Source organism: Sturnira hondurensis, unplaced genomic scaffold, assembly GCF_014824575.4.
Source record: "Sturnira hondurensis isolate 20B ecotype Veracruz unplaced genomic scaffold, ASM1482457v3 Scaffold0000648, whole genome shotgun sequence".
Taxonomy (NCBI): domain Eukaryota; kingdom Metazoa; phylum Chordata; class Mammalia; order Chiroptera; family Phyllostomidae; genus Sturnira; species Sturnira hondurensis.
In genome coordinates, this window is record NW_028073279.1 from 5,035,290 (window position 1) to 5,052,439 (window position 17,150).

Below are 17,150 nucleotides of genomic sequence, written 5' to 3' on the forward strand. Positions count from 1 at the left end.
TTAACCTGCCATAGCATAACCTATACTATCAATATGGCTTAAACAGCCAAAATCCAAGGACAAAGCATTAATAGTTGGCTAATTTTTGTTTTACATTGGAAACATACATATCCGTATATCATAGACTTCTTGTTTTGCAGAAAGCTTGTTCTGATGGATATAGTAAGTTTCATGGTCAATGTGATTGGGAAATGCCAAATTAAACAAAATTAAATAGATTTTTAAATGAAGTTTTTCTAGGAACTTTTAATATACTAATCTAGCAATGTAACTGTGTAAAGTCATCATGGCATTTTTGAGTGTGCCGGCACAATATCTTGTACACGTAGTGCATTGTGAATGTGCTTTGAGAAGCAGTGCTATAGATGATGCCCACCCACCTCAAGTATTTTAAGGATTCCTTGAAGGCACAGATTAAGTCACAAAGGTTCTGACATAAAGCTGTTGTGGGACTTTAAATTTCCGGGTGCTCAGTGACATATCCTTCAGAAGCACTCACTATCCCTACTCTGAGGGAGAGAAACGTTAGCACTGTCACACTGCTGTGAGAAAATACCTGCAGTTTTTAGAGTTTAACTACATCAGCTTGTGACCCCAGGAGACACTGCTGAAAACAGTAGCACCCACCAGAGGTCATTTATCTGAAGTCTGAACACCCACAGCCGTGTGTTCATCTATGTTAGGGGACTGAGTCACCCTAACTTCTCTGGCTTGTATGTTAAATATCAGCCTTGGAAGTGTAAAAGAACTCCAGAGCTTGTTCATCAATTGTGAAAGGAAAACAGGGGACTATGAATTATAGGTAAACTTGGTGTAATTTGGTAACTCTGATCAAAGGACTGCCCCTGTGCACCAGTGGAGTTACCGGAGGGTTGACAGGCTCACTATCACTTGACTAGGTCACAAGAAGTTTTGAGCTAGTTGAACAGAGCTGAGCAAACTCCATGATGAAGCCAGCGAGGCCCCAGAACATTCTTTTTTTTAGGTTTCATTCATTTATTTATTTATTTTTAATATAATTTTTAAATTTTAATTATTGTTCAAGTACAGTTTTCTGTCTTTTACTCCCTTCCCAGCCTTCCCCCTGCCGCCCCCAGTGCTCCCCACCTCCCTCCCATTTCCACTCCCCCTTAGTTGTTGTCCACGTGTCCTTTATACTAGTTCCTCTAAATCCCTCCCCTTTTTCCCCTGAAATTCCCTCCCTTCTCCCCTCTGGTCCCTGTCAGCCTGTTCTCTACTTCAGTGTCTTTGGTTGTATTTTGCTTGCTTGTTTGTTTTGTTGTTTAGCTTCTTGTTGAAGGTGAGATCATATGGTATTTGTCTTTCAACGCCTGGCTTATTTCAGAGCATTCTTTTAAGAGAATCACAGTCCCCAGGTCTGATGACCTTGTGAGGAAATCATGATGCAGGTTAGGGACTATGGCCCAAAAGTTGATTAACGTACTTTTCTGAAGAATTAGGGCAGTGGCTCTGACAATTGACAGAGTTTCTATATCTTTAAAAATTGAAGCAAGTTAATCCCCCTGTTCCGTTCTGTGTCTGTGAATTTAAAGGAATCTCACTCATTTGTGATGTGGCTACTTTATCACTCATGTATTCCATCCTAGGAATCAGAATGGCCTTGGATTGGAATGAGGTCAGTGGCCCCATTGTCATTATTGGTCATTATTTTCCTCTGGCAGATATTTCCTTTACTGCATTCTGTATCATATCTGTGTGGACTCTCTTTGTCTATCCCTGGAAATCAGAAGTATTTCACATTCCTTCCTTATATTTGCACCCTTCTCCAGCTCCCAACCTCTTTCTCCTATATTCCAAATTTGGAAGTACTGAAGAGAAAGAAAAGGGAGGCTTTTTACTACGATTTTAGCTATAAATATATATGTAGCAGCACATATATCAAATATTAATATAATTTATTAAATAAGCTAATATTTACATGAAAGGTAGACATATGTAATAGAATTTTGCAAGCCAAATAGCTGTACATCCATTAAATCAAAATTATGATAATTATTATAATAGCTAATATTGATTTAGTACCTATTATGTTTCAGGTACAATTCCACACAATTTTATAGAGATTAATTCATTTAATCCTCAAAATGAACTTGTCTAAAGTCACATAGCTAGTAAGGCAGAAACGCAAGAACCTGAACTCAGGTAACTGGACTACAAAGCTGACTTCCCCAGACCAGCAGGCTGATACCTTAGCCTACTTTCTTAAAGGAAGATGCTTTAAACAAATACTATATCATATTTTGTTTCACTATGTGACATTTTTATTTCCAGGATTTCTAATTGGTTATTTCTTAAAATAACTCCTGTTTTTAGTCACAGCTCCTGCTTTTGTTTTAGAAATTATTATTCTTCCAAATATTATTCTCCCTTTTATCTGTTTGAATATCTACACATACTTAAACACTTTTTTTATATTGCTTGATAATTTTGGTTTGAGTAAATATTCCTACTTGTTTGAATATTTGGTTGCCATAACAATATTAGCTTTAATTTTGTTTGTTTACATGCTCATTTGTGAGGTCGAATGTACTCTCATTATCTCTGCTCACCCCTGTCTGGCACTTTTATGATTCCTTCTACCTGGCCCTCACCTTTCTGGAGTCCAGAACCAGGTCCTATATTAGCAACATGGTGTTCTCATCCCACTGGATACTGCAAGCCTAGTCAAACCAGCCTGTGACTTTGCTACATTTTTCACCAGCGAATCTGTGTGTATTCTTGCCTTCCGTCCTAGCTGCACATACTAGTTATAGATTTGTGCAGCCTCTTTTCACAGAAAAGGGGTCTCCTTCTCAATCTCCTATAAATTTGAGTTTCCTTGTTATGCTTATGGTTTTTTTTTTTCCTTCCTCTTCCCTGCAGGAAAGAAAGTGAAGGCTGCCACTGTTTGTGGTCTGGAGTCCATCAGGCCTGGGGTCACTGGTGTGTTTTTATTGTATCTCAGGTTCAGGTAGGTGTTTATTTTTCTTATGTATGGCTAACTCACTTTATTTACTAAATATTAAAGGGGCACTTACCATAGACTAAGTATAGTTCTTGGTATTGATAAGGCAGTATTGACCGTAAGTAAATTGCGTACTGTCACTATGCTTTTGAAGAGGTATGGAGTGGTGTTTGAGCGGGAGTGACCATTTGGTCATCTTGACCACAGGATGCTCCTTTCAGCGTTGTACTTTCTTACCTTCTCTTGCACAAGACAGCACTCCCTAAACTTACTTGATAATAAATTTAATCTAGGATGTTTAAGTAACAGATTAGAGAGCTTATCACAAACTCTGAGTCAGCATTTTCAAAGAAAGAGGTCGGAAATGTGGAAATGTTTAGTAAAGCTCTCAGATTAGTTTTATGGCAGAGCAAATGAGAGAAACACTGTTATAAAATATGTGATTGTATAAATAAAAAATCATCAAATTTATAAAGAAAAGCTAGCCTTTTTGTTAAAATTATGTTCTCTGTTAGCCTGGAAATGGAAGTAATAGAATATTGAAGAATAATTTGGGATACTGACTTGTCTTCTATCTTCCCTTCAATTAGGCTTCCTAGGTAGTGACTTAATTTTCCAATGTATTAATAAGTTCCAGGACATATGACACATTAAATTCAGAGTATAAAAAGGTTTATTCTAAAGTTAATTAATTTGATGATTACCCTACCTGATGAGTACACTCATAAATAATAATAGCAAGATAGCTACACAAAAAGGTTTGGTCATTTTTTAAATTAGATTCTTTTATTATTTTATTCATATAAAATTTATAATGAAAATGGATTGAGGGTTTAATATATACTAAAAGACAAACTATCTTCCCTCATGAATCTCAGCATGTAAAGGAAAATGTATCTTTTTAAAAGAACTGTGAGATATTTTATATTATTATACATTTTTATGTTGTTTGTAGGTCATGGCAATGTTATAAGAATATTAAAGATAGAATATAGCAACACTATGTGAATGGAAGCTACCGTAATTCTATACTAGGGGACACTATTCTATACTAATAAAAGGGGACATGTGTGGTTATTCTATACTAGGGGACACTATTCTATACTAATAAAAGGGGACATGTGTGGTTATCAAACAACTCTAAAGCTACGATGTATACTCTTTACAATAACAGTGTACAACTTAGGAGATATGAAAACAATTTAAATATATCAGTTTAGTAAGATCATTATAATAGGAGAGCCTTCTTAAATTTGACAACTAGAGTTACCATTTAATTTCAAGATTTTGGTAAAATACTGTTTTATCATCTTGAATAATGCTAATTGTTAATATCATACTAATAACTTGCTAATTTATTAATGTTAAGCTAATAGCATATTGCTCATATCTAAAACAGATGATCCTGCCAAGAAAAAATAGAATATTTGGCAAACATTATGACAAAATATATTCTCACCTATAGAGTCTGGCAGCTGTTGCAACATATTGGACGACAGTAAGAGGTCCTCGAGGGCTTCACATCCAGAAATGTCCATGTCAACCGTTTCTATTCTGTTTTTGGACATATCCAGGTACACCAACATCTTTAACTTCCCTATAGACTTGATGACATTGCATAAACTCAGGGTTAGTTGAGAAACTTTCAAAAGGCATTTTAAAAGTTAAAAAAGCCACAGCACTATTCAATGAACTTTAAAAGAAACTTCAACAATAGTAAGTGTTGCCAAGAGTGTGGAGAAACTGTAACTCTCCTCCATTGTCAGTTGGAACGTAAAACGGTGCAGCCACCTTGGAAAACGGTTTGATAGTTCTTCAAAATTATAAAGTAGAGTATGCATATGACCTGGTAATCCCTAAGTAAATATTCAAGAATGTCTACACAAAAACACAAATGTTCAAAGCAATACTTTTCACAATAGCCAAAAAGTGGACCCAATGCCAGTGCCCATTAATTGATGAATGGATCAATAAAATGCAGTATATTTGCATGTTGGAATATATTTTATCAATTAAAACAAGTACTGGCACATGCTACAAAATGTATAAACCTTGAAAACTTATGCAATGAAAAACGCCAGTCACAAAAGACCACCTACTGTATGATTCCGTTTATGCGACACGCCCAGAATAGGCAACTCTATAGAGAGTAGATTGGGATTGCTAGAGGCTGAGGGTCGGGGTGGGGCAAGGATGTGACTGCCACTGGAATCTGGGTTTCTTTTAGAGGTAATGGAAATATTCTAAAATTAGATTTTGGTGATGGCCGCACAGCTATGTGAGTGTTCTACAAACCACTGAATTGAATACTTTAAATGAGTGAATTTTATGGTCTGTGAATTATATCTCAATACAGCAGTTAAAAATAAATACGGCAATAATCTCAAAGTTGCCACTCAATTAAATAAATAAGTGTAAAGTTGCTACCAAGGCAACATCTGTTGACCTGTTGATTCTTAAAATTTCAAAGGCATAAGAGAGGTTTTACATTGTGGCTTGGACTGAGCAGATTCGATATTTTGTTCATTCAACAGCTTTTTTTTTCAGCATCTACTGTGTCTCAGGGCTTTTGTTACATACTGGAGAACAATCCTAAGTCAGCTAAGTATGGGGAGAGACTTGTCATGATACAGTTTTTATCCTGAAGCAGCTCATGGTAGTGAAGGAAACTATCAAATAAACAAATTATTATAATACCCTACAATACATACAATAAAAACAACCATGCAGGGAATGCCATAGAAACACTGGGCACAAATTGCCTGGAAGCTGCAGCTTGAAGAAAAGGAGAGCCTGTACCTGGGAGAGAGAACAGCACACAAGCACACACACTCCCCAGGAGTGTGGAGAAGCATGGAGTGCTTGGAGAGGGGGAGGAGATTCAGAGTAACAGAACATAGCGATGAAGTTAGGACTGTAGGAAGCCAGCCGTTAAAAGGCCTCACATGGTATGTGGGGAGATAGGAACTCCATATAATAGACAAGGAAAGCCGTTCAAGACTCTGCAGGTGGAAAAATGACATGACCAGATTTGTGCTTTGAAATAATAACTTCAGGGTATTGTAGAGAGGAGATTTGTGCCTGGAGTCAGGGTGACCGATTGAAAAGATTTGGAAGCAGCTGAGTGGAGGAGATGAGAGGGACCTGCATTGATGCAGCAGAAGTGAGGATGAAGAAGGGGTGGGCACAAGAAAAATTCAGATACAGAAAGACTGAATTAGTAACTGATTGCTGAGGACGGGGGCGGGGAGTCAAGTCACACCTTGGCAAAGAGTGAACAGTAATCACTTCGTTGAGACAATGGACTGTAGGACTTAGAACAAGTCCTTAATTTTCCTTTTCTTTATCTTGCAAATACATGTCCCACACATACCAGTGTTCAGTGGTTCATCTGTTTCTCTGGTCTCTACCAGTGTACACTTTACTATATTGTCTCTACTATTTGACAAAGTAAAACTAACCAAATGATAGAGAAAATAAATTTATTGCACACACGAGCACACAGTTGGCACTGCGCTAATTAGTTTATATTTATTATTTGATTTAATACTTTATATTCTCGCTCCTCAAAATGCGTTTTGCAGGCCAGCAGCACTAGCACCACCTGGGAGCTTGTCAGTAATTTGGACTCTCAGACCCACTCCAGACACGAATCAGAATCTGAACTTTCACACACGTCAAAGCTTAGCAGTTAAGTAATGTCACCCATTGGGTTCCCTGCAGAGCAGAGGCAAAGAGTTTATGAGAGAGAGTTCTTAGGGTCAGTACCAGTGGAAAGAAAGACGTAAGGAAGGAAGTAGCATTGGGCAGATGAAAAAATTGGTCTGTGATCAAGTGTTGAGGAACTTTTTGGCCAACCCTTTAAGGAGCACTGAAGATGGGATTGCCTTAGAGTTGTCCAGAGTTGGGGTAAAGGGGCCAGGCTTTTATACACCTGCATTGCCTGGTCATTGGATGGAGCCCTCCCAGAAAAGGGGTGTGACTCGGGTGAGGAGGTCCTCTCCAGCTGAGGCAATTCCTGAAGAGGGTGGAGAGCAGCATGCAGCCTTCCTAGACGCTGGGGGAATAGAGTAAGTTCTTCATTCTAGGAGGCTGATGCATGACAGCAGCTACTACAAGTAATATTCCAAGGTTACCTCATTAATGTGGAGTAGAGCTAAAATTTAAACTCACTTTTATTGGATTACACACTACAAAGCCTATCGAATATATTGATAGGTCTGCCTTCTAACTCCTTGATCCACCCAGCACACAGCTCTCGCCCTGCTCCCCATGTGGGCGAACAGCATGACCTAAGTCTTGGAGGAAGTTAATAGTTGCCAGACCGGGAACTGAGTACTTTGGGTGAGTCAAGCCACAGGGCTGAGTTTCTCTCCGTGCCTAGCAATACGTCACTTGGAAAAACACTGTCACTTTACCTATAGCTTTCCCCTGCAAGGAACCATTATGTTGCCTTATCTCATTCTTCTTTTCTGGTGAGCAAGAAAAAATGATATATGTGTTTATGTGTGTGCATATCGCTTTTCTTGTCCCTTTATTATGATGGACTTTCTTCTTTGAAGCTTCCTTCATTGCTATCTCCAGTACAACTCAATATTTTGGTTTGAAGTTTCTAAACATCTTTTTTGGAAATAAAATAAGTCTTTGATGTTTATTTTTACTTTTCTAAACCTTCACTCTCAAAAACCTTATAAAGCAATAGTCTCCTAGAGTGATAAAGGTCTTTAAGTCCCAATAACTCAGAGTCCTTGAAGATATTGAATGTCCCTCCAACATCCCTCAGGACCTGGAGGTTCTATACGTAAATGGTGGAGAGCAAATGAGAGGAGCAGAGCCATCGCAAGCAAAAGAAGACATTGAAGTTCTTTAAAAATTCATGTGGATTCAATACATTGTTTAGTGATATTTTGGTTGATTGATCTTAGAGTGATTGTCAGAAGACAGAGTTATGTAGAAGACTCATGTTTGATCATTATCTATTTCTGTCTCTGATTTATAAAAAAAATAGAGTGGAAAAATGATAGCCCAAGCTTCCAAAATTTTTTAAAAAGTATATTAACTTATATTATGATGCATGAAGTAATAATAAAATGCATTTGCTTTTATTCCTGTCTTATGACACTAAATATTTAAGATTAATCATTCTGTGAAACTGATAGACACAGGCTGAAGACCACATTCAAGATTAGTCTTTCAAAGTCTTGTGTTTCTAACTAATTGTATAACAACCATTGTGAGCACTGACATTCAGAAGCCATGCCTGTTTATGACGGGGAGTTGTGGGGTATTCCATGAGGTATACAGCAAAATCTGAAGTTCAAGTATGCTCAGTAAAGTAAGAAATCTGTTTAAAGTTCTCAACATATGAGAAAAATCTACTATTGAAACAGACAAACTAGGCAGTGGTATTTGTTTTACAGATTTCATACCACCTTGCCATTTCAAAAATAAGATTATTAAGGAATTTGGGGTCTGATTTGGGGAATGTAATGATTGCGAAAACTAGGATAAACCTGACTTTCATTTGTACCTCCTACAGATTCTATAATGACAACATTTTGGAGCATAGTATTGAACATGATTGTGAACAACAGCCCCTGCTGTGGGATTGAATTGCAGCCCCACCATTTACTGGTGGTGTGACCTGGGACCACTTACTCGGTTACTGGCTCTTTCTCTTTCAGTTTCCTCATCTCTAACATAGGGATGCTAAAAACCCAATTTCATAGTTATTATGAGGATTCAATGAGTCAATATTGGTATAACACTTAAATGCCTAGCCTGTGATAAATGCTGTGTGGTTTTGAATAAAAAATATATTGAAGTAGTAGGTATTCACTTTTCCGACCACACATTCTGATTCCTCGATCTCACACAGGGCTTTGATGAGGGTCTCACCTGTGTTGCCCAGGATTTGTGCACACCTTCGATATGGGGCAAATCAGGCTCCACTATGTGTACTGGAGTCCAGATCTCTCTCCTGTTATGTGTGAGCTCCTCAAACAAATATATTCAAAATTGTTGAATATGTTATCTTTGTAGCCCTGATAGTAGCACAGTTTCTGGTTCACACAGGTATATTTCTAAATGTTTTTTGAATAAATCAATAAATAGTAGATGTGCATGCTTTTATGGTTTGTGTCTGCGATGATGGTAGAAATCTATTTTTTATAAGAAAAGAAAGTATTTTTCTCTAGTCTTTTGACAGCCTTCTTTTTTATGTGGCCTCACACTTGTTCTAATGAGAATAAGCTTCTTGTTCCTGTTGCTTTTGTAACCATTTAAAGAAAATTTTAATGTCAGTTCAAGAGAGGAATAAAACTGGCTTTAGGAACACACATTGAAATCTCAGCAGCAGAAGAAGTATTACCAATTCAGCCGTCCTGGCTGCAGCCTAATGCAAGAAGTTTGGCACCGACTATTACCACTGGGAGCCTTGCGGCTGCTGTGCGTGCGTGCGCGTACACATGCATCTGGAAATGCATGTGTTATGAGTAGCAAGAGGCAGTGTTTTATGAACAGTCCTCTCACTGGGTGGAAAAAGCAGGCATAGTCACACTAAATGTGTAGACTGGTAAACCTACTGCTCAGGAGATACTGAACAGCCCCTTAATTGAAGAAAGATTTCACTCTAATTTTACTTTCTGTTTTTAACATCTTATGATCTTTGCCATTTTCAAAAATTCAAATAGTTTTAACTAAATATTATCTGAACTAAGAGAGATTTTTATTTTATAAAAGAGATCTCACAATATGTTCAGAAACCATTGTCTAATTACCTATAAGAATAAGGTTGGTTTTGTAAAAGAAAGACTAGGTATTATATACAGCATTTCCTTTTTTCATAATATAAAATTTTCAGCCTTTAAAATAATAGTAAAAGTAGAAAGAGATGACAAATATGCTCTGAAGAGAACAAGAAAAATCTCTCATATATTTTATGTATCTGTAAGGGCCACAAAAGGTGTATAAAATACTCAAAAAGAAATAGTGAAAAACACTTGGTCACTGAACACTCCTAATAAATGTGTTACTATGAAATGCAAACACCGAGATTGAAGATGACCATCATTACGATTAATATATAATGCAGATGCTAGACCACATGGCATAATAAAAAACTTACATACCCCAGGTAGCACTTGCAACGCATTATTATCCATCCACAACTCCCTTAAATTTTGTATTTGGTCCAGAACTTCAGGCTGGAAGAGAGGTGGAGAAAAAGGAGAGGAGAAGAAAATACAATTAAGTCTTTTCTAAGCACAACATAAGGTATAATTTCTTGGCTCTGAAATTTATATTTGGGGATTGAGTGTCAGTCCTCTAAGAAATTCCAAATTTAACAAGCCTCCAGCAAAACCAGTGCTCTCTTAGTTAGTCAACCTAGAATTGATCTGGTAACAATCAGAACAAAAATCAAAAATCAAAATGTACTGTTCTTTAACACCCTACAATGATCATTTGGAGCATTCATTGCACCCTATTTTGTACTGGTCCAACTTATATGGAGTATAAGCTTTCAAAGGGCAGAATAATGTATGTTTTAAAATCACTGCATCTTCACAGCCCCACTGTTTGCCATAGAATGTGGCACACAGTAGGTTTTTATCACGTGTGTGTGTTAGTGCCTTACACAAACCCCTCCAGGAATTACATATCATGATGTGATACTAGTAGGAATAAGACCAACTCATTTCTTATCCCTTCATTTTTTTACTCAATAAATAATCATTTGTTGAATAGTGAGGACGCCTACTATGTGAAAAGCATAGTGCAGGATCCACCGTTATTCAAACTTTGGTCTTGCCTTGAAACAGATGGGAGATGGGAGAAACAAATACTGTAGAGGAGTTTGGAGAAAAGAGAGAGACTATGATCGAGGTTAACACAGAACACATAAGGAAACTTGTTATTACCTAACTAAATTCTGTCTTCTGAGCAACAGACTCTGTAGCAAGAATAGAGGCTGCTATTGTTGCCAGCACCATTTCTGGATCTGTGATGACCTTATACTGATTTCTCTGCAGAAACAATCCCTTCCCCAGCTCTAAGGCTACCTGTTGCCCTTGAAGTTGATTCCTATCTACTGCTTCAGGGGAGTGGCTAAAGCCTAAACTAATTAGTGCCTTGTATTCACCTGGTCATGGCTCAAGGATGGGACATGATCCATTCAGAGCAGAGAATTCTTTGAATGGGACTTTGAATGGGAAAAGACACTTGGTGTTCCCTGCTGGATTCAAAACAGGAAGGGTACAGCTCTGGGAGCTTCAGGTATGCAGTAAATGGGGCAGCCTGTTTGCATTAAAAGATGGATTCATATGTTGGCATATTAGCCTGAAATTAAAATATATCTGAAGTGAGATATTTTTGTCTCTTCCAAGTGGAAGAATTATCACTGAAATAAGACAGGACTATAGTTTAATAATATTTGAGACCTAATTAAGAAAGCCAGTGTATTTTATATTATACTAACAGAAAAGAGTAGAATTGTACCATGTTATGATTAAAAAAAATATTGGTACTTGTGGATCAGCAGGAGTTACACACACAGCTGCAATGCATTAGGAGGGCTTCAGAGACTTCCCGGACAACTGTGGAGACATTCCTGGATGCTGTTAGCCTGCAACTTCAGTGGAACATGGGACTATTTCTGGGAGAAATTTCCTTTATAACAAAGATCAAAATGTACAGCTGAGCATGGCATTCTGATGTGGAATCAGAGGCACAAGTAAGTGTGGGGGATTTCTCTGTGTAGGGAAATATTCCCACTGTCACTTTGATCATAGAGAATAGGCAGTGAACCACTCCACCTCTATGTTAAACTGGGCAAAGACAGAATACATAAATCAAGTGTAGGAAACACATTCTGATAGCAGAGGCTTTGAGGCAAAGGGCTGCCTAGCAACTATCAGGACAATGGGAAAACATCAGTCTCCTGCTGCAGTTTCTCCGAGGCTTAGGCATCATGCAGACTTTAGGAGAAGAAACAGGTGCATCCTGGGTAAGTTTAACACAGCTTTATATAACAAGATGGAGATAGTGTACAAGCTTGGAACAGTGACCATGATCCAGGATAGACTATTATGCTGTGGTAATGCGTTAACCCTGAAATCCAAAGGGTTTAACACAACTGGCTTGCTTCCCACTCCCACTACGTGCCCAGTGTGGGTTTTTGATCCATGATATTGTGTTATCACCATCTCAGGACTTATTGTGGGGTGAGAGGGACTGGTAGGGGAAAAATGGAGACAAGTGTACTCGAACAACAACACAAAAATAAGACTTATTGTGCAAGCAAAGCAGAGAAGACAGTGTGTGGAAAACTATCTTCTGCTCTTAGAGACCTCAGGCTGAACATGACACATATCATGTTTGCGTATACCTCATTGTCTGGAACGAACAATTGATATGACCTTGAACTAAGTTCAAAAAAGACCAGGAAATATAGGAGGGGTTCATGGAATATTTTGTGAGTGCTACTGTCCCTGTCATACAGTGTCACTGTATTTAAAAAATGGTGAAAATATATATGTAGCACTTTGATAACTTATTCCTTTATTCATTAAATATTGTACTTATGAAATATTTTCTAATTTCCAGACTGGAATCATAATGCAAAGTGTAGTCTTTGCCCTCAAGAAGCTCATGGTTTATTTTTGGAGCAAACATACAAAGAGCATATACCTGATGTTATAGGAGTATAAAGAAGGGGGACCTGTGTGCCCTAGTAATGTGGGAAGCTTGACAAGGACTCCTAGAGCTAAAATGAGAAGAAATTGGTCAGAAGAGAAGAGAAGAGAGGAAACCTATTTTAGCTAGAAGCAGGATGGTGAGAAATAACATGAAGTATGAATGGCAACAGGCCATTTGCTTTACTGGAATGTTAAGTCTGAAACAAAGTTGGTGACTTGACTACTCTGCCTGGTTTCAGGACTTGTAACCTCAACCCCCCTCCCACCCCTCCACCCCCAGTGACTAAGGCTGTGAGTGACCTCCAGAATGCGAGCCACAGGAGACAAAGCTTATTTCTGGTAGCAAATGCTGCCTCAGTTTCCTCTCCCTGCCCCCAAAGCTTGGTCGGAATTCCATGATGGGTAAGTATCCTCACAGCGGGAAGCAACCTAAGCCAGATTTGACCACTTGGGAAGCCATGATGAAAGGACTTGGGGGGGGGCTGCAACAAAGAGTGAGCAATGGACTCTTGTCTCCTGGCTATATGATATAGCCTGAGTCCCCATGTCCTCTGGGAGAAGCGCTTCCTGGCTCTAACACCCTTAAGCCTGAAAACCTGATGGGGAGGGGTGCAGCTCGCCTAGCTAGAGCATGTCCCGGGGAATAATCTGGCATCACAAAGAATTCCTGAAAAACCTGTGAAATCTGCTCTGCTAAGAGTGCTTTCATTCATATGATAAGGGTCTGAGCAGGAAATGAGTATGTCTCCCAAAATTTCTTTGAAACTCCCTTCCTGACAAACACTGACTCAGACTAAGCCCTCAGATTTCTTTGAAATGGTATCTACTGTTTGATTCTTGCTGTCCTGTATTATTGTTTATTACAACCCAATAAAAGCCCCTGAAGGAGGGGGCTCAAGGCCTCCCCCCCCCCCCCCCCCCCCCCCCCCCCCCCNACGCCCCCCCCCCCCCCCCCCCCCCCGCCAGAGACACTGGCCACTGCTCAAAGCCTTTTTCCTCGGAGAAACTGGCCTCTGCTTATGGCCCTTCCCTCTTGAGGGATTGGCCACCTCTCTTCCCCAAGCAGATCATGTCATGTCTTGTTTACTTTCATCCGTGGCAGACTGGGAGACTTGTGAGAAAAGTCACCCCTGCAGGTAGTAGAAAATGAGGCTACAGATGGGGTCTATGAAAGCCTTGTGTTTTGGGAGGGAGATAAGACTCTGTTGTATGGGTGAAGGAATACCACTAAAGGGTTTTTAACAGGAAGTGATTTGGCAGATTTTATATGTCACTTTATTCTGGTGGAAAAAGAAAAAAAAAGGAACACTTATTGGGGTTAGTAATAAAAGAGATGATGACCAAAGAGAGGAAGTTGGATTCAGGAAACATTTAAACAATGAAAATGGTTAGACTTGGCAACTGGATGTGGGAGTGAGAGAGTGGGTCATGCATGTCTCCCAGTTTCCAGGCATGTGCACCAAGGAAGATGTAGAATGTCATGGTAGAAGCAGATACACGGGAGAGAACGAATTCAGTTTACATCACGATTAACTTTAGGTTTCCGTGAGACATGGTTAGAGACGTCAAGGAATCAGTTGGCTATTAAAATCTGAAGCTTAGAGGATAGATCCGAGCTAAGGATACGACATGAATTTTGTGAAAGGAGAAACCATGTGGACAAGTTCCCCGTGGGGAATGCAAAAGAAATCAAAACTGCAGGTGACTGAGGAAGGAACCCTGGGGAACACAAACACTTGAGAACTAAAAACAGGAAGGGCACCTGCAAAAGAAGGCAAGAAGATACGGAGTCCCGGAGAGAAAGGGGTTACTAGAATCCAACAAATAGAGTTGTGTTAAAACTAAGAAAGTGAACCAGAGTGTCATACACAGGAAAGGTGTCCAGTGAAACAAAAGACTGCAGATATTCACTCAATTTTGGAAACAGTAGGACACTAATAACCTTAGTAATCACAATTTTATGTGGCAACTATACTATATTGGGTTGAAGATAAACAAAGGGCAAATAAATGGGGATAACGCAGATAGAACATTCTTTGTAAAGTTTGAATGAGAGGAAAGAAGTTGAGGGCTAGGAAGAAATGAGGAAGTCAAAGGAAAAGAAAGCTCATAGAAAAATGCTCTCAAAGAGGGACAGGCTAAAGACACAGAAAATATTAGAAAATTAATGGAGTAAATTTCAAGAAATAACAAAAAAGATGGAACTGATAGCACAGGAGAAGGGGCTGGCCTTGAATGGAAGTGAGACACTTCATTCACTGAGACTCAAGGGAAGCTGTTAAGGATGTTATGGGGGTAGAAGGGCACTATGTGTGTGTGGAGAGGGGGCTAGAAATTGAGAGAGAGCATGTCTGGCGATCTCAAATTTTCTTGATGAAGTAGAGAGTAATCTGTTGAGCAGAAAGGGACAAACATTTTGTATACATACAACACTTGCGGACTATGGTATATTCTGAGTAGTTTAATGGGAATTAAAGAAGAAGCCAAGAATAATCAAAAGAGCTCCATCGATGATAATTACTTTAACTTTTTGGGAAGCCTGTTGGTGACTGACAGTCTAGGAAAAAACAGAAGAAACAAGAGAGTTCAGGTTTTCATGAGGTCAGAGGGGACTGCACTAAGGGGGAGGGATTGAAAGAACCAGATGAACTGAAAAATTGGAATGAAAGAGCAGAGGCTGGTTGTTGAAGCTTTCTGAAGGGATTCTAGGCAACGGCAAAATTCAGGTTGTAGCCCCATGTAGTATGAAGTCTTTGTGCATGGATCTATGGAACATAAGGCCCTGCATGATCTCTCATGGTCTGGGTCGACTTTGATGCAGTGTACAACTTGCTCCCTTGGCTGTGTCAGGCAAAGCAGCAGGTACAGCTGAACATTTGCACATCTAAAATATCTCTAACACCAGGTTCTGCTGGGGACCCAAGGCATCCGTCACTACTTGGAAAGGGATAACTAACTATTTCTCCTTTATTTCAAAATATCTCATTTTGGCTTATTTAATACCATAATAAGGAAATAATAGTTTACTTTATTGATGCAGTAGAATATTGACATATATTCTACTCTATGAATGAAGAATCTGATAATAATTTTCTGGGGAAAAATGGGAATGAGTTGATAAAATTTGAATAGCTGTGCTAGGATTCTTTCTCAGTTCCTCTGGTTCCAAAGATTCCATCGTGTTACAGATTAAAATTAAAATGCTGCAATAATGATGAATGCTGGTGACCACAAATGCCCCATAAAGAAATAAACCATATGCTGGCTTTCTAAAAAAAAAAAGATAGCATTTTTATTACTGGACATTATAATAAAATGTAAGAAAGAGAGAAGAAATTTCAGCAACTTCCTAATAATAGCAGAGACAAAATATATTTAGCAGATGAATACACAACCTTTCTGAAAGAAAAACCACAACATAAAGATGATGAAATGGCATGTCATGATTAATAGACAATATTAAAGTGGATCTTGGAATTCACCTAGATGGCTTACCTCCAACCTAACACATAAATAGCATTTATTCATGCTACTTAATTTTATCTCAAAGTCAATTATTTCCATTAAAAATGAATGAATTAACTCAAGAATGGCTCGATGCATTTAATGCTTATGAAGGAGCTTTGAGCTAAGCATGCACATTAACTACTTTGGGGAATATAAATAAGTGCTGTCTTTTATAAAAACATTTTCAAATATGTATCTCATGTCTTGAAAATGTTCAAATCTACTTTTAGACATCTATCCTACTATAATGATGTAAAATATAGAAAAATATTACTGTAGAAATATTTCATTGTAGAATAATAACATTAAAAATTTGGTTATGATCTGAATAAGAGTATAAAGAATAGATTACCAAATAATAATAAAAGCATATGTTAGTATAGTATACAATAATAAAAGTGAGTTATCTATATTTTTATGAAGATGGATAGATCTTTCAAATAATATTGATTGAAAAAATAGTTGTAGGCAATTCTTATAATACAAATTTGAAAAAACACTGCTATATATTTATGAATACATATACATGCAGTAAAAATACTGAAATATGGAATAGATACATGTCAAATTCAAAGTAGTAATTGTCCTGGGAAATACCTCAAAAAGTTAAAAATGGATCTGCCTTTTGATCCTGCAGTCCTGCTGTTGGAAATGTATCTGAAGGGACCCAAAACACTAATGCAAAAGAACATAGACAACCCTATGTACATGGCAGTGTTATTCACAATCGCCAAGACATAGAAGCAGCCCGAGTGCCCATTAGTAGTTGAGTGGATAAAACAAATATGGAACATTTACATAATGGAATACTACTTGGCCATAAAAAGAAAAATTTTACCCTACAACAGCATGGGTGGACCTGAAGAACACTATGCTTAGTAAAATAAGCCAGCCAGAGAAAGACAAACACCATGTGACCTCACTCATATGTGGAATGTAAAGAACAAATTTAACAAGAAAAATAGAGAGACTCAAAGATAGAG

The 17,150-nt window shown here is 38.2% G+C and overlaps 1 protein-coding gene across 1 annotated transcript in view; it reads right to left on the reverse strand.

Annotated features, from left to right (window-relative positions):
- LRRC7 (leucine rich repeat containing 7) overlaps positions 1-17,150 on the reverse strand; it is a 307,638-nt gene that overhangs the window by 131,223 nt on the left and 159,265 nt on the right. The window contains exons 8-9 of the mRNA XM_037043945.1: positions 10,096-10,170; positions 4,425-4,569 (exon numbers count right to left, since the gene is read on the reverse strand). Of these exons, the coding sequence (XP_036899840.1) occupies positions 4,425-4,569; positions 10,096-10,170 (220 nt within the window). The remainder of the gene's footprint in view (positions 1-4,424; positions 4,570-10,095; positions 10,171-17,150) is intronic.